General features: G+C 39.1%; 1 protein-coding gene across 8 annotated transcripts in view; it reads right to left on the bottom strand.

Annotated features, from left to right (window-relative positions):
* The window catches only part of PDE4D (phosphodiesterase 4D), a 1,583,646-nt gene that overhangs the window by 611,699 nt on the left and 944,210 nt on the right, over positions 1 to 27,737 (bottom strand). Inside the window, exons 1-2 of one of the 8 annotated variants that reach the window (XM_069556486.1) lie at positions 2,366 to 3,031; positions 1,294 to 1,978 (exon numbers count right to left, since the gene is read on the bottom strand). The exons of 6 other annotated variants lie outside the window; for them this stretch is intronic. In XM_069556486.1, the coding sequence (XP_069412587.1) occupies positions 1,294 to 1,340 (47 nt within the window). In that variant the 5' untranslated portion in view covers positions 1,341 to 1,978; positions 2,366 to 3,031. Of the gene's footprint in view, positions 1 to 1,293; positions 3,032 to 27,737 lie in introns of those variants that run through there. One more of the 8 variants, XM_069556487.1, reaches the window with a different exon arrangement.

Below are 27,737 nucleotides of genomic sequence, written 5' to 3'. Positions count from 1 at the left end.
GTTTGCAGGCATGTCACCCAGGCTCCTTCCCAAGCACATTAGGGCCTGGGACACTGGCTCTGGATGGCAGAGAAGGAAGATACGCCACGGTGTCGATTCTGGATCCATCTGATACTGACAGAAAATGAGTCCTGCCCAGTGACAGAGGATGCCACTCACCCTTCTCTGTAACTGATTTTCAGCTAACAAGCTGAAACGCCTGTAATAAACCAGTAGGGGATTTTGGTGGAGTTTCAAAATATCAGGATGCTTTCATCTGAGATACTGTCATAAAAGTAACTAGAAAACCCTCAGAAACCTGTATTTTGATGAATATCACTTATTCTAAGGCCAGCCAGAAAATATACCCGACAAATATACTTTCAAAATGAGATACATTGCAGTATCCAAACCAAACTATATTAGTAAGCCACAAAACCTGAAAATGTACCTTTACCATACATTCACAAAGTCTCTGCTATGAGAAATTGAATCCAGTCAACCCTAAAGGTGTGGTGAAAACAAGCAATTTTTAAATAGTGAGCTTTGCCCTTAAACTACCCTCAGCAACTAATTCCTATAAACGTTTAATCAAAAACTCTAACAAGAGATGGTACATGATGTCACATGCCCGTGGACCTTAATTCATTACATTGAACCTTAATACATGACCAAATATTATTGCACTAAGCAAGTTCTATGAGAGTCCAAGCACCTCATGATTTATCTGTTAGCATTCTATGAAATTGGCTCATTCTGGTAGAAATATTTCTTGAATAGTTAAAATATTCCTTAAATCTCAGGCACCAACATATCTTAACATCATTTTAAAATTGAGTCAGCATTCTAAGTTTTCCCTTAAACCTTCTTCTGGAAATTTTCAAAGACCTAACACCAAGCAAATTGACATGAGATGTCTGTGTGTGTGTCCTTCCCCAGGGAATTTTCAAATTAAAAAAAAGACAAAAGAATAAACACCAAATCCTAAACTTCCTTTTTCTTTTTACTTATTAGTTAAATAGTTGCCATTCTCAAAGTTGTTGTGGCTATTTTTTTTTTTTTTTGGTCTCTCTATGAAATTTCAGCTCTTGTCAATGTCCTCATACCTGACTTATTCAGAATGCTTTTATATTAACAAGTAATTTGTTATTGCATAACCAATTCTTTCTCAGAAATATTTGTTTTTAAACATGTTTTACTTTCCAACCTCACGTGAGACTGATATTCTTGTTCAAGACAAATCCACCTCCAGCACCTGTCATGGAATTTTATAATTCTGAGTATTACCAACTGAAGGGGATATTGATTACTCACCATATCCAGGAATGCCTTCTAAAGGGGAAATTATTCACATGCATCATGTTGGCAGATCTTCCGTCATTAATATTTTCCTTGTCTTGGATGTTACATGTAGTGATTTTCAAAGATGAATTCCAACTCTCCTGTTTGAGCAGCTATCATGGGCAATTATTGCAACAAGTATTGAATTCCAAAAAAATCCCCCCCAAAAAACAAAGAGCAACAACAAAAGCCCTTCCAGGGTTTGAAGAAAGAAATATCACAGAGCACTTCAGGCATGGGTCCACCCATTTAGGTTCCACTAGTTTAGTCAACTTACTAAAATAACCAGTTCAATCACTAATACTAAATGGTGGCAAATATTGTCCCAGTAAAATCCAACTGCCTGGAGTGGAAATTAATGCATCTTTGCAGGAAGGACTCTGGAATGTGGGAAAAAAGGAGTCAAAAGACAGTTTCTTGTTATCCTTGTTAAAGAAGTGTTAGAAGGGAAATGGAAAACTTCAGGTTGCTTGGCCATGCTGTCCTTTAGAAATGAATATTGCTTTTTCTTCTTTCTGAGGCACATATTCATGTGTGGTCACTTTAACGCAGTGCTGCCTTCTGAGACGTGTCGGACAAAGACCTGGGCAGAGGGGCTAGCAACCATGTATAACCAAAAGCCAACTTCTCTCCCCGTCTCAGAATGGCTGGTTTTCAACTGCAAAAGTAGGAAGGCAAGGATCATCAGGAGCTCCCATCATGACTTCAGAAGGTGCTGTCAGGAGAACATTCATTTCTGCTGCCAAGCCCCATAATAAGGCTGCCTGCTCTCTTTCAGTCAAATGACTAAGCTATTGATCCTCTCCCTGCAGAAACCCCTCCAATTTGTTGTTATCAAACCCATGTGCGGGCTTTTCATATTTTGTCTTGGAAAGAAAACGAATTTTCACAGCTGCAACTCAGACGTTGTCTAAGAATTTCTAACCCCCCCCGCTGTCTTTCTGGTCTCTCTCTTTCTTACCCCCAATTCAATTTCCCAGTAGGTGTCATTTACTCGGATGCTCTGACAGCTTCTGAAAGATTCTCACGCCCGAGCTATACAGACCTTGCATGCTTTTAAAACACAATGGCAACAGGCTCCCACTGGGGTCCCCCAGCGCCGAATTTCCAGCAGAACCTTTGGAATCGTCGCAGCCGCCTCGTCTGCCCCGGGCTGTGCCCGCCAGCCGGCTCTGAACAGCTCAGGACACTTGCAGGCTCCGTGGTACTGTACATTAACTCTGCAGCAGCCCGCTCGGCTGCAGAGGCTGCCGCCCGGCCGGGGATGTGCTGGCGTCAAGGGGGCCCTCTAGGTGGGCTCCCAGACACTGCAGCGCGCCGCGCTCATCTCCCAGGAAGAGCCGGCCAAAGGGGTTAAAGGCACAGCTCACCCCGAAAGGGCAGATTTCTCCTTTCAGTAAGTGATCACCAGGCTAAGCAGCGACAAACCTGTAAATAACCTCCCAGGGAAAAGACAGCTTGAACAAATAGATACTAAGGAGGGAGGCTTTTTGTCAGCTGGGTGTTCCCCCCCCCCCCCCCCTTACCCAATGAAGAGAAAGGGAATAAAGAAGTCCACAGGGAGAGTGTGCAAATGACAGGGTTTGGTCACTTCAACTCTCTTGTTTTTAATATACACACAGGCTGGGGAGGGGGCGCCTGGCTAACTTGATGGTTCTGTAACCATTTAGCTACAGAGGACCACCGGTCTTTTTTGGACAGGAAATCCTCTGGAAGCCAGTCCTGCGGAAGTCGTTAGACTTCACTTGCAATTGCGCATGCCATAAAACTGCTTGCTTGATTAGGGGGTGTGTGGATTTGAGAAGTGCTGAGATAAAGCCTTGCCATGCCTACTGGAGCTGTTCTGCATTTCCTCAAGCTTCCCCTTTGTTGCAAAAATTCTGTTCAACAATCCCCTGAAAGCACCCCATCACTGTTGATGCCATTTTGGAGCAAGAATAAAATAGTAAACTCTTGTAATAGTAGGTTGGCACTTAAATGGTGTTACTCGGAAATCAGGAGGAGAATGGACTTGACAGTAGCAGTATACTCAATATTAATGTATCACTTTTAACTTAGTATTTAAAAAGGCTGTTATGCAATTACTTAATATTAATGGAATACTGGCAACATTTAATACATCAGGCTATTATCTTCAGTCAGGATTTCCCCAGTGAGGCCCTGTCATAGCAAAAAACATTACAGAGACTTGGGGGGGTGGGGGTGGCATTGCCCACAAATTCAAAACCAGGTATAAAGAAAATTAGTCTTGAAAACTGCCATGATTTGGGGAGTTTTCATTTTGATCAAACGATGCTTCTGATGAAAGTACTACTGGGAGGAGGAAGATCTGAGTGATTTATTTAAAAGCAGTTTGAACTTGTAGGTTCAGAAAGATGGTACCACAGCTGAAAAAAAACTTGAGAATATTTCTTGGGATTTCCTGTAGCCTAGGCAGTGTCCTCACGATCTCCTTTTTCTAAAGGGAATAAATTCCACAATGCCATTTGTGATCTGAACCAAAAGATTTCAGTCTGAATTGTTTTTAACAAGCTTTAAATGCTTGAACCAACCATCACTGAGTAATTCAAAATCTGTTATTTATATGAGATATTTAAATATTGTTTTTTTAAGATTAAGGAACACTTACAATGCCGCTGCCTCTGTACTAAGTGCTTTACAATATTATCTCATTTAATCCTCAAAACAGCACTGTTAGGGATGGACTATTACTAGCCCTGTTCTACAGAAGAAACAGTGGCACTCTAATAGGAAGCAGTTTGCTCAAGGCCAAGTAAGAGTTACAACCTGAATCAGGAAAGTCTGCCTCCAAAGCCTGCACTCATTACCACTGTATCTTGGCGCCTTTGTAGGGAAGAATACCACCATGCATTAGTGCTATGCTTTCTAAAGTTTATGTTTACAGGTACTATTTTAGCCTCATGGAATCATTCTGAGGAAAGTATGACATTTATTATGCCACCTTTGGAGCTGAATCTCCAAAATGATAACATTTGTTCATCATCATACATCATGTTAGTAGTAGATCTGGAAGAAAATTCAGATTATTTGATGATTATTTGACAGGTTAGTGTTCTTTGAGGATGGTGATAATAGAATAATGGTTATTAACCTACTACAAAACCAATACTTAGTCCTCACACATATAAAAAGGCCTCAGTGGAAAGCAGCAAATATAAATACCTTTTTAAATGATGTAGAAATTTATTTTCCCTTGAAATAGGCATTTATTTGAAATTTCCTTTTTTTTTAAAGTTCATTCTACACTACTCTGTTTGTATGCCAATGTGATACCCATGGATAAAATAATACTCAAAATATCTCTCTTTCTCTCAATTACCACACAGTTTAACATTCATAGCTTGTTAGCTATGTTTCCACTTGTGAGCAAATAACAAATCACTTTAAAAATTAAAAAAAAAAAAAACAACTAAGCAATTTAGTCATCAGATTACTAGAGGAAATGTAAATTTAAAATATATTTAAACCAAGGGGAGATTTCAACTGAATATTTTTAGGTAAACTTTTCTTGGCTTTTTATTTCTATTTTTATAAGACACATCTGTCTAGAATAAGGTTAACACATTAGAATGAAAGAACACACAAGTGAGAAGCTATGACAAATAGTAGAAAAGCCAAATTTCTGCTTGAGGGATAAGAAAGAAAAAATATGATTTATTTCACAGCTCAGGGAACCACAGACTACCTATTAATAAACAATCTTAAACTGAGTATTTTGAAAACTCTAAGCAACATATATTAAAAAATAGATTTCTAGCATTTTTATCCCATGTATATTACAAACAGGGTCTTCAGAGTTTAATCACTATTTTACAAACTGATATTTCACAAAATGTATTTATTATTTCACAAATGTGTAGTCTTCATGAAATAACATTTAGGCAGAACTAATAGATTTGTACTTTGAAAAACAGCTCTGAAAGATGAGTAATGTTGATGGAGTGGGGCAATACAAATCTGTTTTTTCTACTGAAAGGTAATCATCTTTTCATAGAACTTCTAAGAGGTACAGCAGTAAGCATAAAATATTACTTTTATAGTGGATCCCAGGTCCACCAGTTTAATCAATAAAAGAGCTCAAGGCAGTACAGATTGGTACAAACTTCCTATAGCCATGGTGTAGGCTCAGCCCTAAAGACAAAAGGCTAGTTATCGTCTCCTTTTTAAAATTTTAATACCAAGACAAGCACAAGAATATCTGGTCTTTCAAGGCTGGACTCACATTAACTATCCTCAGAAAACTGATATAAGAAAGAAATTCAAAAGCTATTTTAAAAAGGATTTTTAAAATTTTAAAAAGGATGCTATTTAATTGACTAAGTATAAACTACAAACCCTGAGCAAATCAGAATACTGTAACATTTTCATGAGATTGTTTACTGTACTCAGAATCAGAAGAATTAACTAGTTAGTGTCCCCATGCCCTTTCCCTATAATTAAAGCATAACTAGGGGTTATGCTTTCAAGGGTGATAGTTTTCAAACTAAATTCCTAAGAGTCTTGTGGTTTCGCAAAGCTGCCTCAAGCCAACTCAGGGCAAAGTGAAGGCCAGGTACCTTGTACTCTTTCATCCAGAGTTCTTTTGCTTTTACCTGTTTTATTTCTAGGTATGGTGTGAATAGGGGAGTTCTTTAAAAAATGTTCTCGAAAACATTAACAGTAGAAACACAAAATTAACACTTTCCAAATAAAACCTTATCTTTGTATTGCCAGGCTCAAGACTCCATTTTCTTCAAATCTTTTCAATTTCACAATGAGTTTAATATAAGTGATTAAGTTATATATTTATGCTAACATAAACAAAGCATAATAAAGACACACCCTTAGTCCAAACAGTGTGTGTTTCCTAAATTCTTTGGTCACTTATCTGATATGACTTAACTCATTGATTTTCCCTGAGTTTCACTTTCAGAATGAAATTTTAATTTCAAGTGTTAAGGTATATCTTTCTATCACCATCACATTTTGCTATAGCCAACAGCTACTCTCAGTGACTGCCTCTTAAATAACTTGAGTGAAATGAAGTTAAACTCCTCCAGATTTAGATATAGAAAAGAGTCTAAAAAGTGCTCTTTAATTAATCTTTTAAGAATACTAATTGTCAGTTCAGATAATGTAGAGAAGTGTCCTGTTCTTTTGAGAGGCTGCATCACTTTTGTATAAAAATATTTACATATACAAATTTGTTGTTCAGCTGCCAGGTCATGTCTGACTCTTTGTGACCCCATGGACTGCAGCATGCCAGGCTTCCCTGTCCTTCACCATGTTCCAGAGTTTGCTCAACCTCATGTCCATTGAGTTGGTGATGCCATCCAACCATCTCATCTTCTGTTGGCCCCTTCTCCTCCTTCCCTCAGTCTTTTCCAACATCAGGGTCTTTTCTAATGACATCAGGTGGCCAAAGTACTGGCGCTTCAGCTTGGCCTCAGTCCTTCCAGTGACTATGAAGTGAAGTGAAGTGAAAGTCATTCAGTTTTCTGAACTCTTTGCGATCCCACAGACTGTAGCCTACCAGGCTCCTCTGTCCATGGGATTCTCCAGGCAAGAATACTGGAGTGGGTTTCCATTTCCTTCTCCAGGGGATCTTCCCAACTCAGGGATCAAACCCAGGTGTCCCACATTGCAGGTGGATTCTTTAACGTCTGAACCACCAAGGAAGCCCAAGAATACTGGAAGCCTATCCCTTCTCCAGGGAATCTTCCTGATCCAGAAATCAAACCAGGGTCTCCTCCATTGCAGGCGGATTCTTTACCAGCTTAGTTACAAGGAAAACCCAATGAATATACAGGATTGATTTCCTTTAGGATTGACTGGTTTGATCTCGTTGCTGTCCAAGGGACTCTATTACTTCTGCATAATTTTTTAAGCACAGTCTTAATATTAGTAGTATGGGTATGAGTATAGCTTAGTAAATAGACAATGCACACACTTAGATATTCTGGAAGATATGACTTTTTCACGGAAAGCCAAAAAAGCAATATATTCTTAAATTTTTCCAATAAAATGAAATTTATGCATACTTTTTGTTTATGCTTGATGGGGTTGCACAGAGTCGGACACGACTGAAGCAATTTAGCAGCAGCAGCATGTATGTATGAAAGTGACAGTGTTAGTCACTCAGTCATGTCTGACTCTTTGCAACCCCATAGACTGGCATCCGGTCCCATCACTTCATGGGAAATAGATGGGGAAACAGTGGAAACAGTGTCAGACTTTATTTTTTGGGGCTCCAAAATCACTGCAGATGGTGACTGCAGCCATGAAATTAAAAGATGCTTACTCCTAGGAAGAAAAGTTATGACCAACCTAGAGAGCATATTCAAAAGCAGAGACATTACCTTGCTGACTAAGGTCCATCTAGTCAAGGCTATGGTTTTTCCAGTAGTCATGTATGGATGTGAGAGTTGGACTGTGAAGAAGGCTGAGCACCGAAGAATTGATGCTTTTGAACTGTGGTGTTGGAGAAGACTCTTGAGAGTCCCCTGGACTGCAAGGAGATCCAACCTGTCCATTCTGAAGATCAGCCCTGGGATTTCTTTGGAAGGAATGATGCTAAAGTTGAAACTCCAGTACTTTGGCCACCTCCTGCGAAGAGTTGACTTATTGGAAAAGACTTTGATGCTGGGAGGGATTGGGGGCAGGAGGAGAAGGGGACAACAGGGGATGAGATGGCTGGATGGCATCACTGACTCGAGGGACGTGAATCTGAGTGAACTCCGGGAGTTGGTGATGGACAGGGACGCCTGGCGTGCTGCGATTCATGGGGTTGCAAAAAATCGGACACAACTGAGCGACTGAACTGAACTGAACTGAGACTGTAGTCCATCAGGCTGCCCTGTCCATGGAATTCACCAGCAAGAACACTGGAGTGGGTAGCCATGCCACTGCCTTCTCCAGCGTTGTCCTCCCAATCCAGGGATTGATCCCGAGGCTCCTACATTGCAGGTGGATGCTTTCCTTTCTGAGCCACCAGGGAAGTCAGTTTTGTTCTATGTATCATATATATCGGGCTTCCCTGATGGCTCAGATGGTAAAAGAGTCTGCCTGTAATGTGGGGGACCCAGGGTTCAATCCCTGGGTCAGGAAGACCCACTGGAGAAGGAAATGGCAACCCACTCCAGTATTCTTGCCTGGCAAATGCCATGGACTGGAGCCTGGCAGTCTCCAGTCCACAGGGTTGCAAAGAATCGGACATGACTGAGTGACCAACACTTCATTATATGTATTACCGATTCATAAGTAAGTTAGAGTGACATCCCCGTATATAGAATGAGACCCAAGAAGACTGCCAGTCGTCCCATTCCTGCCCTTACCTCCCAGTAGGAAAAGAACATTCAGACCAAATCCTCTCTCCCACCCCCCAACAGAAAACCAATCCCTCTGGAAAGGAACAGTGTCTTTCTCTGTGTATTTGTAACACCAAAAACGTTGTTGGCACTCAGTCAACAAATGTTAACTAATGACCATGTTGATAGTGATGGCTTCTCATTTCTGGCAAAGTCTAGCAAAGCCTGAAGGCACACAGTTCAGCACGTCTATAACTGAAATAAGAGGAGCACTTCATGAAGACATGGTTTCAATTGCTAAGAATCGGAACGGGGTCATGTCTCAGCAAGTTGCTAGTTCATTCAATTTCCACATGTTCTTATGACCAAGCTTACAACCACCAACAAAAAAGTGTAAACGAAATGCATGGAATACCTATTTTGATCACCTAAAACCAAGAGATGCTTTGATGGAAATTTTCATGATTTAAATAACATAACAAGTTACTTTGGATCATATAGCCGAAGCTTAAATTTTCCCATCTTAAATGTTAAACATATTTATAGGATAAAATTCTCATATCATCAAACACATTTCATAACTGGGATATTTAGAAAGCTTGCTAAATTTGACTTTTAATATTTTTGAAAGCAGAAGTGTTGGGATAACTAATTTTAGGATACAAAGAAAGAACTTACTATTAATATTTATTATTCAAAAATCAAATGTGGAAAAAATCTACAACTTTGAAGAGCAAAAGTCGAATTTGCATTCTGTCTTAGAGTCTCAAGATGTGAGCCCTAATTTCAGTTTCTGCATTTCACTTATAGGTAATTTTGAACAACTCACTAAAAGTCTGTGAGATTCAATTTCCTTATTGTAACAGAAATAATAGCAAATTTACAGGTTATTATAATTTTTAAATCTAGGGGTTAAATATAGAAAATATTTTATAACATGAAGAGAGCTCTTTAAATGTTGCTCACATATACTTTTGAGCTTTTTCCTGGGTGGCACTAGTGGTAAAGAAACCGCCTGCTGATGCAGTAGACAGTATGAGAGGTGGATTCAATCCCTGGATTGGGAAGAGGAGGGCATGGCAGCCCACTCCAGTATTCTTGCCAGGAGAATCTCATGCACGGAGGAGTCTGGCGGGCTACAGTCCACAAGACTGCAAACAGTTGGACACTACTGAAGCAACTTAGCATGACACGCATATGCACATATTCAATCTTTAGAAAATATAATAAAATATTCTTCACCTGGTCTGCAATTTACAAGGAGATAGTATTGGAAGTCCCTTCTGAAAGGTAATTATATCTCATTTCTACCTTAAACTTTTCTAAAAGCTTTGTATCATATCAAATTTAAAGAAGTAAAAATATTTCTCATATAATACTTAAGGCCCACCTTAATATATACCATGTTTCTGGGATAGTATAGATTTCTAAGAATGACTTGGAAAAAACATCTGAAATATTGGTAGGTGAAGAGCTTTTTAAAAAAATCTCAACCTTTCAGAGTAATATTTTTAATATGAATTACTTAATATGAATTTAAATGTACATGTGAATATAGATATATATTTATGCCAATTAGAGGAAAAGAACCAGAAGGATACACACCAAATACTGGTAAACTAATTACCTCTGAGATAAGGAAGTAAAAGTAAGCCTCTTTAAAAAAGGATTTTCTCCTTTTACTTTATATATTTCTGAGTTGATTAATCTTCTTAATGAGAATATTTCCATGTATTATTATCATATTTGAGACATCAATGAAGAGAAATATATATCTAGTACTTATTAAGGAAGGATAGTCATTTATAGTTTATATATTAGAATTTCAAAACCACATTTCTAATAATTTCAAAATCTCTGATTTGAAATATCTAACCTCAAAGCTGAACAGTGAGAATTAAAATATATATTCACAAATTCAAATACTCCAAACATTATTAGCTAAATCAATATCAAGCCTTAAAAAAGAAAAGAATAATTGATTTATTATTTTTCATGTTTATACAAACACTGTAACTGGGGCCAAAAGCAGTAGTGATTCAGAGTTGGAACCACTGACATTAAACTATGCCTACTTACAAAATGACATATCTGATTATATATCTTGATAACAGGATGTGCTTATTTCACTCCAGCTCAAATATGTACATATTTGCAAACTTGTATATTTCCTAACTTTGCAATTCTGCTCTTACTTTGTGTATGCTGGTACATTTCTTTGAAAAAAAAAACTTAAGATAGTTACATATCTACTATAGTAACAGTATATACTATATATGTTTCTGGTCCAGGTAAATTCAAGAAATTATTTTTATCTACTTGTAGAATGACATAAGATGGATGAGCTATTATTTATACTTTCAATCTAATTTATTGGTTCTTTAATATTCTGGCATCAATCACTATTGGTCCTGGGTTTAAGTGCTTTTCTAATTGCAATTTTGGGAGGGTGTATTTTCATAGACATTTTCATTGGAAGTTAAAAGAGGCTACATCAAAGTCTCCAAATTAGATGTCATTTAAAATCCAAAGACCTCAATTACTGTTTCCAATACATAAACACACACACACTCCCACTTACACACCATTGACAGTTAACTAAGTAAAAGCAAGTATGACTATATTACAAATTAAGGGCTTCCCCGGTGGCTCAGTGGTAAAGAATCTGCCTCCAATACAGGAGCTGCAGGAGACTTGTGTTCGATTCCTGGGTCAGGTAGATCCCCTGGAGAAGGGCATGGCAACACACTCCAGTATTCTTGCCTGGAGAATCCCATGGACAGAGGAGCCTGGCCGGCAACAGTCTATGGGGTCACAAAGCATCAGACACTACTGACTGACTAAGCACAGCACAGCAGAGCCAATTAACAAAGTTGGACACAACTGAAGCGATTTAGCACATTCATAATGTACATATCACACATACACATAAAGACACATACACATGTATTGCTAATTTTAATACCTTGTATTTACTGTATGAGGACACTGCTATTCTATTTTTTTTCCAATTATCTTTGAAATAAAGGGATAAAGATTATGATAAGAGAAATTCCATCGGGACACTGGGATTTTGTTCATCTGATTTGTCTCTGCGGTATTCTCAGTGCCTAGAATAGTGTCCAGTGTATAATAAGTGCTCAATGAGATATTTGTGGAGTGAATGATTATCATAAATGAATCAGTCAATACACCAAACATGATTATTTTTATCTTCTGGCAGCTCTTCCTTAACTACACCCTTAGTATTCTTATAAAATCCAACTGCAACAGGTATGAAAATGTGACCCACTGGCACCTGATTCATTCACTTGATAGAAAACATTAATATTCATATTTGAAATGCATATGTTCATAAGAAAACAGGGGGAATCTAATCAGTTACAGATGAGCTTGAACCAAAGTGTCATGTGGACTTAGGGGCTGAAGCCATTTTGGATCAAGTGCAAAGTGACGACCAAGAAAACTGCAGTAATTTCAGATAGAGAAGCAGGCAAAGAGCTGGAACACAGAGACAAACAGAAATGAATGATCATATAGCCACACACAGAAGAGCTGCCTGATTCTAGAGTTCTACAAATCCAACAAGATCCAGTTACACTTTGTTTCCATGATTTTTGTATCTTTGCTGCTGCTAAGTCGCTTCAGTCGTGTCCAACTCTGTGCGACCCCATAGACGGCAGCCCACCAGGCTCCCCCGTCCCTGGGATTCTCCAGGCAAGAACACTGGAGTGGGTTGCCATTTCCTTCTCCAATGCAGGAAAGTAAAAAGTGAAAGTGAAGTCACTCAGTTGTACCCAACTCTTAGCGACCCCGTGGACTGCAGCCTACCAGGCTCCTCCATCCATGGGATTTTCCAGGCAAGAGTACTGGAGTGGGGTGCCATTGCCTTCTCCGTTTGTATCTTTACATTAACTATATTCTTCCTCTTTCCCAGAACCCAGTGTAAGTTAGTTTCTTTTCCTTGCAATCAAAATCTTGACTAGATGAGTCACCATATAAGAAATTTCATGTTGCTATTAATAAATCCTTTCCCTCCCTCCAAAAATAAAACAACTTAAAATTAATGCTATATTGTAATATTGAATAGACAAGTGAATTAGCTTGACGTTGAACTGATGGTTACTCAATCAAGGGGCTTACATAAAACATACCCAGAAAAAGTAACATTTAATGTATCTATAGCTACATCCATGCATAGGGGTTCTGGAGAAAGCAACCTTTTTATATGACTGACATATATTATACTTTCAGTCAAAATATTGGCTTCTTATTTTTCTTAAACCCCTTTCATCACTTTCTTCAGTGAATATTAATTTGTCTCAGATAGGAGGCATAAGACAGAGAGAGAATAATGAAGGGGGGAAATAGTGTGATTTTTATTACCTTGATGGAGGAAGAAAATTTAGCACTCGAAAGGTAAATTCCTTTTGATGGAGAAAAAAGAACATTCAAAGGATTATTTTAAAATAATCACTTGACAGTTTCAAAATATTAAAACATATTAAAACCAGAAGTCAATCTTTTAGAATAATAATTTTAACATCTTTTTGATATAATTAATTAAAACATTCTTTACACTTGAGTGCAAAATAAATTCAAGGCTAGTTATTAAATCCTAGTTGCCTACTGTAGACAGATGACTCCTCCTTCACCTAGCGTTCAATACCTTCTGCTCTGCTGTGCTTTTCAAAGCTCTGACTTGGAGGAGAATCCATAACACTGAGCATCTGAAACTATCAACTAGCTTGCCTCTATTGGCACAGTCCACCCCTAAAAACATCCCTACAGACTATACAGCTCACTTAACAGATTCAGATGGGCAAACATAAACACCACATCCAAGACTGAATTAAAAAGAGAAATACTAATATGTGATCCAATTGCTTAACCATGTATGTAGCTTATACTTTTCCCTGTGGGAATGAGTGGGGAAGAATTCAACATGGAATGTTACACGATTTCATCTGTTGTTCTTAGTTTCCTGGTCCACATACATATGGACACCTTATCTTTGACAAAGGAGGCAAGAATATACAATGGAGTAAAGACAATCTCTTTAACAAGTGGTGCTGGGAAAACTGGTCAACCACTTGTAAAAGAATGAAACTAGATCACTTTCTTACACCACACACAAAAATAAACTCAAAATGGATTAAAGATCTAAATGTAAGATCAGAAACTATAAAACTCCTAGAGGAGAACATAGGCAAAACACTCTCCGACATAAATCACAGCAGGATCCTCTATGATCCACCTCCCAGAATTCTGGAAATAAAAGCAAAAATAAACAAATGGGATCTAATTAAAATTAAAAGCTTCTGCACAACAAAGGAAAATATAAGCAAGGTGAAAAGACAGCCTTCTGAATGGGAGAAAATAATAGCAAATGAAGCAACTGACAAACAACTAATCTCAAAAATATACAAGCAACTTATGCAGCTCAATTCCAGAAAAATAAACGACCCAATCAAAAAATGGGCCAAAGAACTAAATAGACATTTCTCCAAAGAAGACATACGGATGGCTAACAAACACATGAAAAGATGCTCAACATCACTCATTATTAGAGAAATGCAAATCAAAACCACAATGAGGTACCACTTCACACCAGTCAGAATGGCTGCGATCCAAAAATCTGCAAGCAATAAATGCTGGAGAGGGTGTGGAGAAAAGGGAACCCTCCTACACTGTTGGTGGGAATGCAAACTAGTACAGCCACTATGGAGAACAGTGTGGAGATTCCTTAAAAAATTGCAAATAGAACTACCTTAAGACCCAGCAATCCCACTGCTGGGCATACACACCGAGGAAACCAGAATTGAAAGAGACACATGTACCCCAATGTTCATCGCAGCACTGTTTATAATAGCCATGACATGGAAACAACCTAGATGTCCATCAGCAGATGAATGGATAAGAAAGCTGTGGTACATATACACAATGGAGTATTACTCAGCCATTAAAAAGAATTCATTTGAATCAGTTCTGATGAGATGGATGAAACTGGAGCCGATTATACAGAGTGAAGTAAGCCAGAAAGAAAAACACCAATACAGTATACTAACACATATATATGGAATTTAGGAAGATGGCAATGACGACCCTGTATGCAAGACAGGGAAAGAGACACAGATGTGTACAACGGACTTTTGGACTCAGAGGGAGAGGGAGAGGGTGGGATGATTTGGGAGAATGACATTCTAACATGTATACTATCATGTGAATTGAATCGCCAGTATATGTCTGACGCAGGATGCAGCATGCTTGGGGCTGGTGCATGGGGATGACCCAGAAAGATGTTATGGGGAGGGAGGTGGGAGGGGGGTTCATGTTTGGGAATGCATGTAAGAATTAAAGATTTTAAAATTAAAAAAATAAAAAACTAAAAAAAAAATTATTATAAAAACAAAACAAAAAAATAAAATAAAATGGATGGGGACACAAAAGAATTTTAAATTTTTCCACAAAATAGTAGCAAAGCTGATCCAATAATAAGTTAACCTTGAGGATTTCTCCTCTCTTCTCACTGACCCTTTCCCTTTAGGTTGTTGATGGAAGAGGTAGATGAGGATCTGGTCCTTTGTTACCAGGACTCTCAGCAAGCTTCTTTGATTTTTTTTTTTAATTTCGGCTTTCTTTTTAAAAGAATGGAAGTTGCACTGGAAGAGGGAGCAAAGGAATGAAAATATAAACTCCTCACCTTTGCTCTTCTGCCCAACAAACGTCCATTAATTAGAGGCAGATCATTTGGATGAGGCTGCCATAGTGTGTCTAGAGTTGGGACACTTTTGTTCCTGAAAGAGAAGGGTCAAAATCCAGAATCCTTGGTTGGATGGAATCACCCACTTAATGAACCTGAGTCTGAGCAAACTCTGGGAGATGGTGAAAGACAGGGACACCTGGTGTGCTGCAGTCCACGGAGAAACAAAGCATCAGACATGACTTAGCTACTGAACAACAGCAACAAGACTCCCTGGTGACCTCTCCTCAAGGGCAGTATCTTTTGTGAGCAGTTGACAATCCTAAACTCCCAGTCCTAAGGAGTCTGAAAGGAAGAGGGGTGAACAAAGACAAGGGCTAATGAAAAGCAGCAAACTGTGACAGAAGGGCACTACCATTAACACTAACTTTCTTATTTCCCTTGTTTCCCACAGTGAATTACTGCCTCGTATCTTTCATGCAGATCTACTTTGAGATTCTTCTACTGGTGCATAGGTGTTTCAAAAATTAGAATATTCGTTGGAAGGCATAAATAATTTTCCTTTCAAATATTAGAGGATGATCGAAAGGAAAACCATGCAACTAGAGATGCTCGATACTAGAAATGTGATGTGGTACTGTCAGAATATTAAAAAAAATTTTTTAAGTATTGATATTATAACAAAGTTGTTGAAAATAAGGGCATGTGATGTGTATTAAAAACATTTTGTTTTGGTTTCTTACTACCCCTTAAAATTTTATATAGAGAAAGTCATGTAACTTTTCTGGGCACTCTTAGGCAATAGAGAACTTCACATTCTCTTTAAATCATCAACTCAGATTTTACTCAGATATTAGAATGATCCTTTCAAATTGTAATCTGAAACTCCAAACTTGATTTAACTCACATCTTCTTCTAGGTACCAGCTGGGCCCACTGCAGGCTAGCTGCTGGCAACATGGTAAGTTGGTGAAGCAACTACCCCTTCCATCCTATCCTGACTTCCCAGCTGTTGGTACTGACTACTCTGAGGTCAGAGAATGGAGAGAGGTGATGAAAGGAAGATTTCTTTTTTGAACTGGCATGTTCATAAGATGGTATTTTGCACTGGGGACCTGGCAGATGTTGCATGTTGCTTCCTTGTCTCCTGGGCACTTTTGTGGATTCATTAGCTGTGTGCCCACTGGCCCCTCCGGCTACAACTCTCATGAGCCAGGCAGAGCTTTGTGTTCAGAGTGCTGCTGGTTCATCATCCCCCTCCACCAAGCCCATGGTTTTCTAGGGGTCCCATCCCTACAAAGCCAAACACTTCATGTGATGTTCAAGTGCCTTTTCCAGGTGGTCCTCTAAGGAAGGAAATAAAATGGTTCAAGGCCAGCTCTCTCTCAAGTGTGGTGTGCATCTGGTCCATGGGAAAAACTCCCACCATTGAATCCTCTTTTTCTGGTTTGGAGGATTAACATTCACATTCACATTTTTTCACATTTGATGTGAATGAGATGACTACAGCTCCGTTTGAGGTAAGAGAGGGTAAGGCTCACAGCACCACCCAGTTATCTCTTTCTATAAAAAGTGAATTGCTTTTAACATGTCGCTCTTCTTCCCCCCTCTTTGAACTGTGATCGCCTTGATCTGAGTTAAGAGCCCTGGTATCAGAAGCCCCAAAGTCATGAAACTGACTCTTGGCCAACTACCTTGAAACTTGGAACTTAGCACAGACACCATACTTTGGAATGTGGCTTTTATTGTACCTCACTGCCTTTGTTGAAACTTTAGTTTTAACATTTATTACCATGTTTGTAACACCATGGTTCCTTTACCATTGTTGGTAAAGACTCAACATCCACCCTCCCTCTTCCTTGCTGGCAGAAACCCAACTGTTTTCACAAGAATTTACTTTTTGTGGCAGCTAAGTACTCAGAGAAAGTGATTCCCTGCCCAGTACAGACGTAAATCCTGAACAGTCTAATCCCAGTAATTCCTTTATGTCCTAAAACCAAACCTCACCAAAGAGATATGAAGGTAAATTGGCTGAAGTGTCTTCTGGGAAAAGCGTTTCATAAAAAGAGAAGCACAAAGGAAGAAAGGGTTTGTTTTCTGACTTTGGACCTTGTGCCTGGCTGGGGCCATGATCTTGCAATAATGAGGAGAGTCTGTCTGAGCAAAAGGACAACATTGTAAGAAGGCAAGCAAAATCTGGGTGATGTGCCTGAGCCTCTTAACAACTACCCCTGAAAAACAAACAAGCAAATAAATAATAAGAACAAAAAGCAAGAAATAATCACTGGAACACTCTATTTTAAAACATCACGTTATGACAATGAAAGTGTTAATCACTCAGTTATGTCCAACTCTTTGTGACCCTGTGGACTGTAGCCTGCCAGTCTTCTCCGTCCATGGAACTCCCCAGGCAAGAATACTGGAGTGGGTTGCCATTCCTTCTCCAGGGGATCTTCTAGATCCAGGGATTGAACCCAGGTCTTCTGCACTGCAGGCAGATTATTTAACATCTGAGCAACCAGGGAAGCCTACATCTTCCTTATTTGTTTATATCAAGCCATTTAGTTATCAGCTCCAAGCTTGCACCAAAGGCATGGTCCCTGAGAGAGTTTTCTGATTATATTCCAAGGCACTTCTTAATAGGTAATCAAGTTAGGAGAGGGAAGCTTATGTTTTCCTACATAGTTGTTGTTTTTTTTCTTTCTAAATATCTGGTGGGTAAACTCATCTGCTTCCCTTCTTAAAAAAAAAAAAAAAACTCTTTCAAAATCAGGTGTTTACAATAATTCTCAAAATTGCAATTGCTATTATTGAACTGAAACAGTTGTGATGACACCTGCGACAACCAATGCAAATAAAAGCAAACTAAGCTATGCTCAATGTGTAAATTCATCATTTATCAGTAGGCTGGGATCTCTCGAGGTTCATAGGGGAAACTAAAAGGTTTTTAATATCACATGATATTGTCAATACTCACGGCAAGGACCACATTCTAGTGATCACATCTCTAATCTTAGGAAATCAGAAGGTAGTGTGTGTGCCAAAATCCCCTTGCAAAGTGAATCATACTTTATGCTGAATTCCATTTAGAGGGTCAAGCCAGGACCTAGTTTACTATCCCATATTATGATGTGGGTGTGCTTGTATTAAATCACTTTCAGAGAAACACTAGGTGACTAATTTGTGACAATGATATGTTTTCAGACTAACACATTCATAAAAACAGCAGAATAATGAGCTAATTTGTAAAATACCAGATGGAATTTACTGAAAGCCAGTAACCTAAGCTATCATAATTGTCTTTCATACTCTAAGAAGACACTTCTAATAATCTTGCTACCCACATCTTTGTTTTTGGATAAACAGGCCAAGTATAACTGATCCTCTTCCTACAAACGTAGGTCTCCAGTATTTGAAAACTCTTCCTACTGGGAGAACTTAGGCCGTATGAAGTTCTGCTTCTTCTACTTTTTTTTTTTTCCTTTAAAGTCTGCTATCTGAATGCCATTCCATAATGAGGGACCATTCATCTTAACTTCTCTCCAGTCCACATTGTTGTCATTGCCCTGTCGATGCTGATTCTTTGATAGTTCATGAACACTGAGATATAGGCACTTTCTACTTGGACGGTCTCTACCCTCTTCTTGTTTGCAAACTCCAGCTCACTGATTCGGGCACCCTATCCTCAGTACTATTGGGACTGCCTTTTCCAATTTTCCCTCTTTACCCAAGTTAACCCAAGGATGACTATATCCTTCCTATCATTAGCCTCCTCCTCCCTCCTCTAGTCCCCAATCAAAGCTTGAGGTTGGTAAACCTAAGCCCTAATGTTGCCTCTTTCTGCATTATATATCCTTGGAACCTTGAGTGTAAACAAGCTAACTGGTGCTACTAGGTTAACAGAAGTGCTTCTGGAGGAAGCATGGTTTGGTGGAAGGAGTCTGGGTATTATCTAACAGACCTGAAGTCTCTTATCACTTCCTTCATCTTAGGCTCACTTCTCAACCTTCTCTGAATCGGCCTTTTTTTTTTTTTCTTTCTATATCAGGAAAACAATGATATCTATTTATTAGACTTGTTTGGGATTACTATAGTACATTGACCACACAATAGAAGGTAGAGGTTAACAACTTAGCACATATAAGGAAGCAATATATATTTGCTTCCCTTGCCCTCCTGAAATGTTTGCCATCTAACTTGCTGACTGCAATGGTGGGAAGGCTAAATTAGGAAAGAAGAAAAACAATAGTGCAGAAGTATGAAAAGGCTAAATTGCAGAGGCTTTTCCAGCAATTATTAATGAAGAGGTAGCAAAGTGGGCTACAGATATAGCCATGGTACAATTTTTTATATGTGCTTTATGGAGAGTCTATAAATTAATTAGAATAAGACCAACAACCCAAAAGACAAATGGAAAATGGATGCAAATAAATGTCACCTAAGGAGAACTACAAACAGTCAATAACAATTTGAAAAGATATTCTATCTCACTGGTAACCAAAGAAATAAACTCAGACTACCTTGAGACATTTTGCTTGTCACACTGGTAAAAACGAAAGACTAAAAATATCCAGTGATGTTGGAGGATGGGGCAGGGTGGTGGTGTACAAGTACACCTGGAACATTTGGTGGTGACACAGATTGGAAAGACTTTCTTGGAGTACAATTTAGTAAACTTTTCTAAATGTAAAATACACGTAACTCTGATTTGCAGGAGAATGGCACCCCACTCCAGTACTCTTGCCTGGAAAATCCCATGGATGGAGGCGCCTGGTAGGCTGCAGTCCATGGGGTTGCTAAGATTTGGGTACGACTGAGCGACTTCACTTTCACTTTTCAGTTTCATGCATTGGAGAAGGAAATGGCAGCCCACTCCAGTGTTCTTGCCTGGAGAATCCCAGGGATGGGGGAGCCTGATGGGCTGCCGTCTATGGGGTCGCACAGAGTCGGACACGACTGAAGCGACTTGGCAGCAGCAGCATCATCCTACAAAAATGATTCCTCTAGTGCAAATACACACATGTACACACACATACATACAGGATATTCACCTGGGAACTGTTGACAGTAATAAAAGAATCCTGGTTCTATCTCTCTGACCAGATGCTGAGTTCTTAGAGAGGCTGTCCTTTCTCCCTCCTCCCTAATACCTCCCAAGCCTCCAAACATTTAATAGGGCTAAAGATGCTTATAAATGTAGACTAACAAATACAAAACATTAACAAATTATCAAGGTATTTTTAGTATGTGTAAAGATAATGACATAGATTTATTAAATGAGCAGGTGATTTGCTGATTTCAGGGCTAAAAGTAAATATGTATTATTGGCAATCCAAACAGATTTTTCTACCCATTTAAAATTTTTGAAATATTTTACAATATAATTGATTGATATTCAGCTTTTCAATTATTTGTAAAATATTTTTATATTTTTGATTATGTTTATTTCTAAAGATTTAACATATTTAAAGACAATTAAAGCAACCCATCAAACTCAATTATGTTTTATATTTTTATTTTTGGTCTCCACTCCCATCCCCCTCCATGGTACATGTGGAGCTTTGCTTTGTTGCTACACTTTCTCCAACATCTGAAAAACATAGGGAGTATTATCATTATAAGCCAAAATTGATCTCATTTACCCTAGGAACACAAAATTTCTCAAATGAGGGAATAACCTCCTGTTACTACAGCTCTTGGGCCCTGTTCTTTCTAGTAGAATCTAATTTTCTTGCAATATGGGATGGGGAGAGGGAGATGGTGACTTCGGGTACAAAGACAATGTCCCTAATATCACCAAAGAGTGCCTCTGGGTCACTTTTACCAGCAGTGAAACCGAGCCTCTTTAGTCACACCATCTGGACCAAAGTGGCATCGTTAAGCGTGTCCATTAGTGAGCTGTCTGACCCAGGCCATGAAACAGACTAAATGGAACTAATCCAACAGAAACTTATTAGACCAGTGGGCAGCCCAACTTGGCTACTTTATTGAAGGTAACTAAGACCCAGCCTTTAAAATGAAACAGTGCCTACCTTCTGAAGGAGAAAGCATACTCTAAAGACAAAAAACATATATAAAAGTTCTTTCATCATTATCAGCCTCAAATCAGCCTGGTGTATATGTAGGGTGTATCTCTATATCTCCAGCTATGTAAATTGAACTGAATTTCTCAGAAGAGTATCATATTAATTGAAGTATTAGCATAAGAAACAAATTAGCTTTCTTCCACACACCATTTAGAAACACAGGAAATGAGGGGAGAAGGGTGAAATAAAGCTAACATTTTGGAGTTCCTTTGAAGGGGAAAGGTTTTGTGCACTTTCACACGAGTTATTTCTTTAAATATTTGTAATAACCCTATAAAGCCAGCATTAATACCACCCACTTTATAGATGAGGAAGCTGAAGAGGCTAGGAGGGGATGGACCCTGAAAGTAAGTGGTTGAGCTGAAATTGGACTCCAAAACCCACTTTCCCTACTGCACGGTGAGAGTAGCCTTGTTCTGTGGATTTAGAGCTGGCTGGATAGGATTGTAGGGAAGGGCAATTATAGAGACCATAGATGCAGTACAAATGATCATGAGCCGCATAACTAGTAAGTGCCGGACACAATGCTTAACACTTGACTTGCGGTTCCCCATTTAATCATCCAGAAAAGTACTACTAGTTTGTTCATTTTACAGCGAGGAAACTGAAGCCCAGACTAGTGAAGCAAGTCACCCGAGCTTACACAGCTAGTTAAGAAGCCTTATGAGGTGCTCATAATATTTCATTGTTTCTTTTCCACATAGCTTTTTTTTTTTCTTACAGAGGGGAAAAAACAAGTTACTTTTTTTTCCCAATTTACTGATTCTGTATATGTTTGAGAGTTCTATGGCCTTTCAGATAAAACATGATCAATGTTTCCTACCACCTTTGAGGTGACAAGATGCTATTTGGGGATGCTAGGAAGCATTTCACTGATGCTCTGCTCATGTCAACAGATATGCACAGAATTAGGCTGCAGTTTGATTGCTAAACCCATCAATGACTCTCTAAAACCTCATCCCAAACACCTTGTTTCAGTTCCTCCATATACAAAAATTACAAGAGCTAGGTGTCTTTTGTTTAACAATGCTAATAAACGATTTGGCAAAGACATCTTTTATGCTGTTTCTTTGGCTGATCTTTGGGGGATTATTTATGTGGCACTGAGTGAGCATCCAGCACCCAAGCTCCTCCTCTTTCCTATTTATTATCGGCCTGCTGCAGTGCAGCATTGAGACATCTGATCATTTACATCATTAAAAACCAATCCAATGACCAAACATTTCTATACATTTCAGAGAAATGACAAAAAGTACAGTATCAGATTGCTATTAACTGGCTCTGAGTTTTCTTTTTACGGCTGCCAAGAAAGTCATTTGGTAAAATTGATTAAACCAGCATGCCAGGAGAAGAGAGGAAAAGAGCAGAGAAATGTAAACACAGCGAGCTGAGAGGGGAGGGTGATGTTTTTCTGGGGAATGAAGTGAGATGTCGCTGGGGGGAAGAAAGAGGAGGTGGGTAGGAGGAGAAGCCTTGCATATAATGAGCATACTATAATTTGGGGCATAAGAGATTCAAAATGGCAGGATAAAAGCAACCAAAATGCAGAAACAATAGAGGCAGAAAGAATGAAGAAAAGGCAAGCTATCCCTGTGCTCCTAAGACTGTCTGCGTTGGTCACACTGCACGGTTTGACTGAAGTAATGCAAGAGACATCACCGGTACCACAGTATGAAGCCGATTTGAGGATTTCAATAAACTCTTTTAATACCAGGAGAGAGTAGGGAAGAGTGACTAGTTTCCTGCACAGTAGGGTTCATTTCTGTTCGAACAATTAACAAAGAGAGGAAAATAAATCTCTCTACTTTTGCTCAATAAAACCAAGGGTGCACAAAAATTCCCCTATCTGCATATGGATTCCCCATCTGTTATTATAATAGCCATATATAATCCCTCCTTCCAGATATGAACTTCCTACCCCTTACACGATTTTATTTTTCCTCTAATATCTTTCAACGATTTCCCCATTAACCAGAAAAGAATGCTGGTATGTGCAATGAGTGTGCTGACAAGGATGGATTGTAATGTGGGGTTTCTGTGACCGTGCCACAATTTCTAATTCCTCGCAGCATCCTAGTTAAAGTCACGTTTAGCTCACATAGCTCATCCTTCTATAGAAAGGGGCAGGAAAAATATCAAGTATTTATTTGCTCTTATTTGCTATATAGTATGTCTGCTAACATTGAAAGTACAACTGCCACCTAAACACTGACTTAAAAACAGCAATTAGAACATAAATAAAGCAAATGTTCTATAGAAGAGTAAATATACTTTGCCGGATATGGGACACAGAAAATAATTAAGATACAAGAACATTTAATTGCATAGAAGAAAACCAATGATAGAAGACCAACAAAAAGACCAACAAAGTCTAAATGAAGTGACCTCCTAGAGAGAAATTCTAAATTATATTTGCTCTATGTGAGGCACACTGCTTGAGATTCAGAAAGCTTTATTGCAGCCATGGATTTATATGGGAAGTGAGGAACCTTCTTGAAGGGCAGTGCTAGCTAGACTCCAAGATGTTTCCCAATTACTACCCTCTGCCCTGTATGCTCATCTTTGTAGAGTCTCTTGTCCCACAGTGTACCAGGGTTCATCACTGGGCAAAAGGTGATGGCATGCCACTTTCAAAATAAAATTAAAAAGACTGTAGCATCATCCTGTCTTAAGAGGTCTCTTTCTCTCTGATCTCTTAGCCTGGGGGATGCAAGATATCATATTAAATGCAGCCGTATGGAGAGGCCCACATGACTGGGAACTAAGGCCTGACAGCTGTATGAGTGACCTTAAAAGCAGTGACGTTGGGATGACTGAAGTCCAAGCTAGCAATTCAAGAGAGACCCTAAGCTAGAGCCACTCACTTAAATATGGAAGAACTTTGAGCTATTTACATGCTTGAAGGCCATACAAATTGAGCTGTATCATAAGCAGCAGGAATGGGCAGGGAGAGAGGAGGAGATTATAGATGAAAGTTTCAAGGAAGGAGGTGTGATCGTCGCTAGCACTACTTACCAATATTCCCAATTCTCCTCCTTCATGGATAAGGCAGGATTTGCATCTTCTTGGTCCCTTGAAGTCAGCTGTGGTCACCTCGACTTTAGCCGAGGAAACTTAAGCAGAAGTAATGCACGCCACTTTCAGGGGAAAACCACTAAGAACCAGGATGTAGTGTCCCTCTCCTGTGGCCACCGTGACTGGAAACTTTCCACATGTGAAGTCTCGCTTTAGCTGTGTCTCTAAGTAAAGAGCAGAACGCCCTCCCCCATCCACCTCTAATCCACGATGAACACACAGCATAAATGAGGAATAAATTTATATTGTTTTAAGCAGCTGACGTTTTGGAGTTATTTATTGTAGCATGATGCAGACCATTCTCACTAAAACGGAAAATTTCACTGTTTGGATAGGAATTAACTCTAAGAAAATCTAAGAAATCTAGTATGAATAACTAGACTCAGCTATAGAGCCTGGGTTTGGAAAGGTACAATGATTTTGAGTAGACTATGGTGATGGGCATATGAACTCTCCCAGTCACAATCTGCAAAGACAAAGGGTTGCGTGAGAACAGAAAGACATTTTTTTTAAATAATTTCTTAAAACATGATGAGATATCAAGAAGCACAGCAATCGGACTCCCTTGAGAGAACTAGAAGAGAGGATGCATTCTCCTTTCTACTTTGAAAGAGAATAACATGCTGGCACCAGCCTGGATGGAATAAAGAGCACTAACAGCTAATGATCTTGCTTGTGTCTCCTGCCAGGTGCTCTAGAGACCAAGGAATGTGGGTTGATGTCACTGGCAGAGCTGAGGTCAGTGTATCCTAGGCAGATCCACGTAGGAGTGACTGTCAGCTGCTCCTAAGAGACTCAGAGATGCTTGGATGAGAGAGATTATCCAATAATCTCTCGGATTCATTCTCCAGCTGTTTGGCATACAGCTACCCAAACTGGAAAATTTATTTTAATGAGACCTAATTTACACGGCAACCCACTCCAGTATTCTTGCCTGGAGAATCCCATGGACAGAAGAACTGGGGGGGTGGCTACAGTCCATGGGATCACAAGAATCAGACATGACTTGGCAAGTAAACCACCACCACCAATTTACAGCCCCTGCTGGGAGATTAAACACCAAACAAAACACCATCACGTTATTATTTATTATCTAATTTATTTGCTTATTATAATAATCCATTCCATATCCACACTGTGTCATGCGGCAGTATGTGGTTCCACCTTGATCAAGTCTCAGCTTAAGGATTTAAAATTCTCTGGGGAAGAACTTTATTTTAGCCTCAAAGAGTTTAATCTGTCCTCAGCTGCCACATATTGTGAGAAATGGAGTAATTGACATTATCACATAGTTATTATTTTAAGATGGAGCAGCTTATAATTTAATGAAAATGGCATGGTACCTGAAACAGAGATGTCAGTAGTTTGGCTGAATTAAAACTTTTTTTTTTTTCGTAGTTTTCTTTTTTTTTTTTCAGACTTTATTTTATTTATTTTTTTTACTTTACAATATTGTATTGGCTTTGCCATACATCAACATGAATCTGCCATGGGTGTACACGCGTTCCGAATCCTGAACCCCCCTCCCACCTTCCTCCCCATACCATCTCTCTGGGTCATCCCAGTGCACCAGCCCCAAGTATCCTGAATTAAAACTTTAAATGTATGTGCATCAGTCCTTTTCATAGATCTTTGTCTCCAAAACCCATTTAAACACACCTCAATGAAACAAAGTTAACAAGAGGTTAAGAGGGGACTGTGGAAGGATTTTGGTGGTGAGGAAATTAAATAAAGCTGGACAGAAGAGTTCAAATGTGATGGTTTTATTTCAAAATAGGAGAGAACTGATAATGGCAGAGAGTGAGGAGATAGTGGAGAGGAATGGAAAGCACTGGCAGAAGGGAAGGGGCTGAGGGGACAAGGTATCTTCGAGAGTGGGAAGAAGTGGGAGTGGATGGCAAAGCTGAATTCCTCGCAGTGGACCCACATACAGGGTGTCTGTAAATGCCTCATGGGCTAGCACTGAACCTGTAGAGCTGCTTTTGATGACAACCTGGTTTGTGGCCCTGCTGTCCTCTCACCCTTCTAGTCTTCCGTCAAGCACCCATCACAGTCAGCACTCACATGTGTGTCTGACTCCCTCACTGGGACAGAAGCTGCAGGAGGGCAGGGAACGTCTCTGTCACGGTCACTGCTGTGTTGCCTTTCTATTAATTCCATGATACATAATACACAGTAATTGTGCCAGAAATGTCTGTGGATTGAACGAGTCAGGACAGGCAGAAGAACATATTTAAGATTATCTGTCCTCATTGATCAGAAATCCAGTACTGGCTCTGTCCTGATCTCTCTTAGCCCACCTGCTGTTCTCACTTAAATGAAGTCCTAGAATGAATTGTTGCTCAACAGTCCTCATACCTTCATAAGATCTCATTGATACTTGGGGGTTTTCAATCTACTTCAGATGATATAACAGCCAAATCTACCCACATCACTAAACCCAATCAGCCAGACTGTCATTCTTACTCTGATGCTATTTAGAATGTGCAATGAGCCACTGGATTCCACCTCCTAAAAACTAATTTCCCTAGAGCTTTCACTCTATTATTTCATCAACGCCCCTGAGGTCAAAGACTATGATTTCCTCTCTCCTGAACAGTACAATGTCTCATTAAAACTTCTTCCCATAAGTCTGGGTATTTCTTTAGAAATGCAAGGAAGTTTCAAGGATCGTGAAGGACCTTCAGTTCAATATATGCTATATTTAGTGCTTTGAGAGTAACAGCACAATCAAGTTCACTAATGACCTAGAAACAATTAATTCAACATAATTCTGATTTCTTGACTGACAGAAGGTCTTTCTTAGATTAAAAAAAAAGAGTTTGATCACGCTTTTAAAAATGCATGTTCTCAATTATTTTTGAAATATCCCAACAATCAAAGTGGATTATTACATTTACATATGAATATGGGAAACTCTGATAATTTAATAATTCATATTTTTATACTTCCTGCTTCCACTTAAGAAGTGAAAGATGAGCAGTAATCATTCATTATTCTTTAATTCAACAAATATTTCTTAACAACCCCATGTTCTAGGAACTACTCTAGAAGCTGGGAATATAGCAGTGAGCTATAAAATAGACCAGGACCCTCCTTCTAGTTGGGGGAGGAGGGACAGAAAGTAAAACAAAGAAGCAAAATCCACAGACTTATTTACACTGTAATAAGTTCTAAGGAGAAAAATTTTAAAAGGAAGTGTCCTGAAGAGTTCCAGGAACAGGGATGGTGTGGATATAATTATTAA

This window comes from Ovis canadensis, chromosome 16 (genome assembly GCF_042477335.2).
Source record: "Ovis canadensis isolate MfBH-ARS-UI-01 breed Bighorn chromosome 16, ARS-UI_OviCan_v2, whole genome shotgun sequence".
Taxonomy (NCBI): Eukaryota; Metazoa; Chordata; class Mammalia; order Artiodactyla; family Bovidae; genus Ovis; species Ovis canadensis.
The sequence above is the reverse complement of the archived record's forward strand: the minus strand, read 5'-3'. Positions and strand labels throughout refer to the sequence as shown.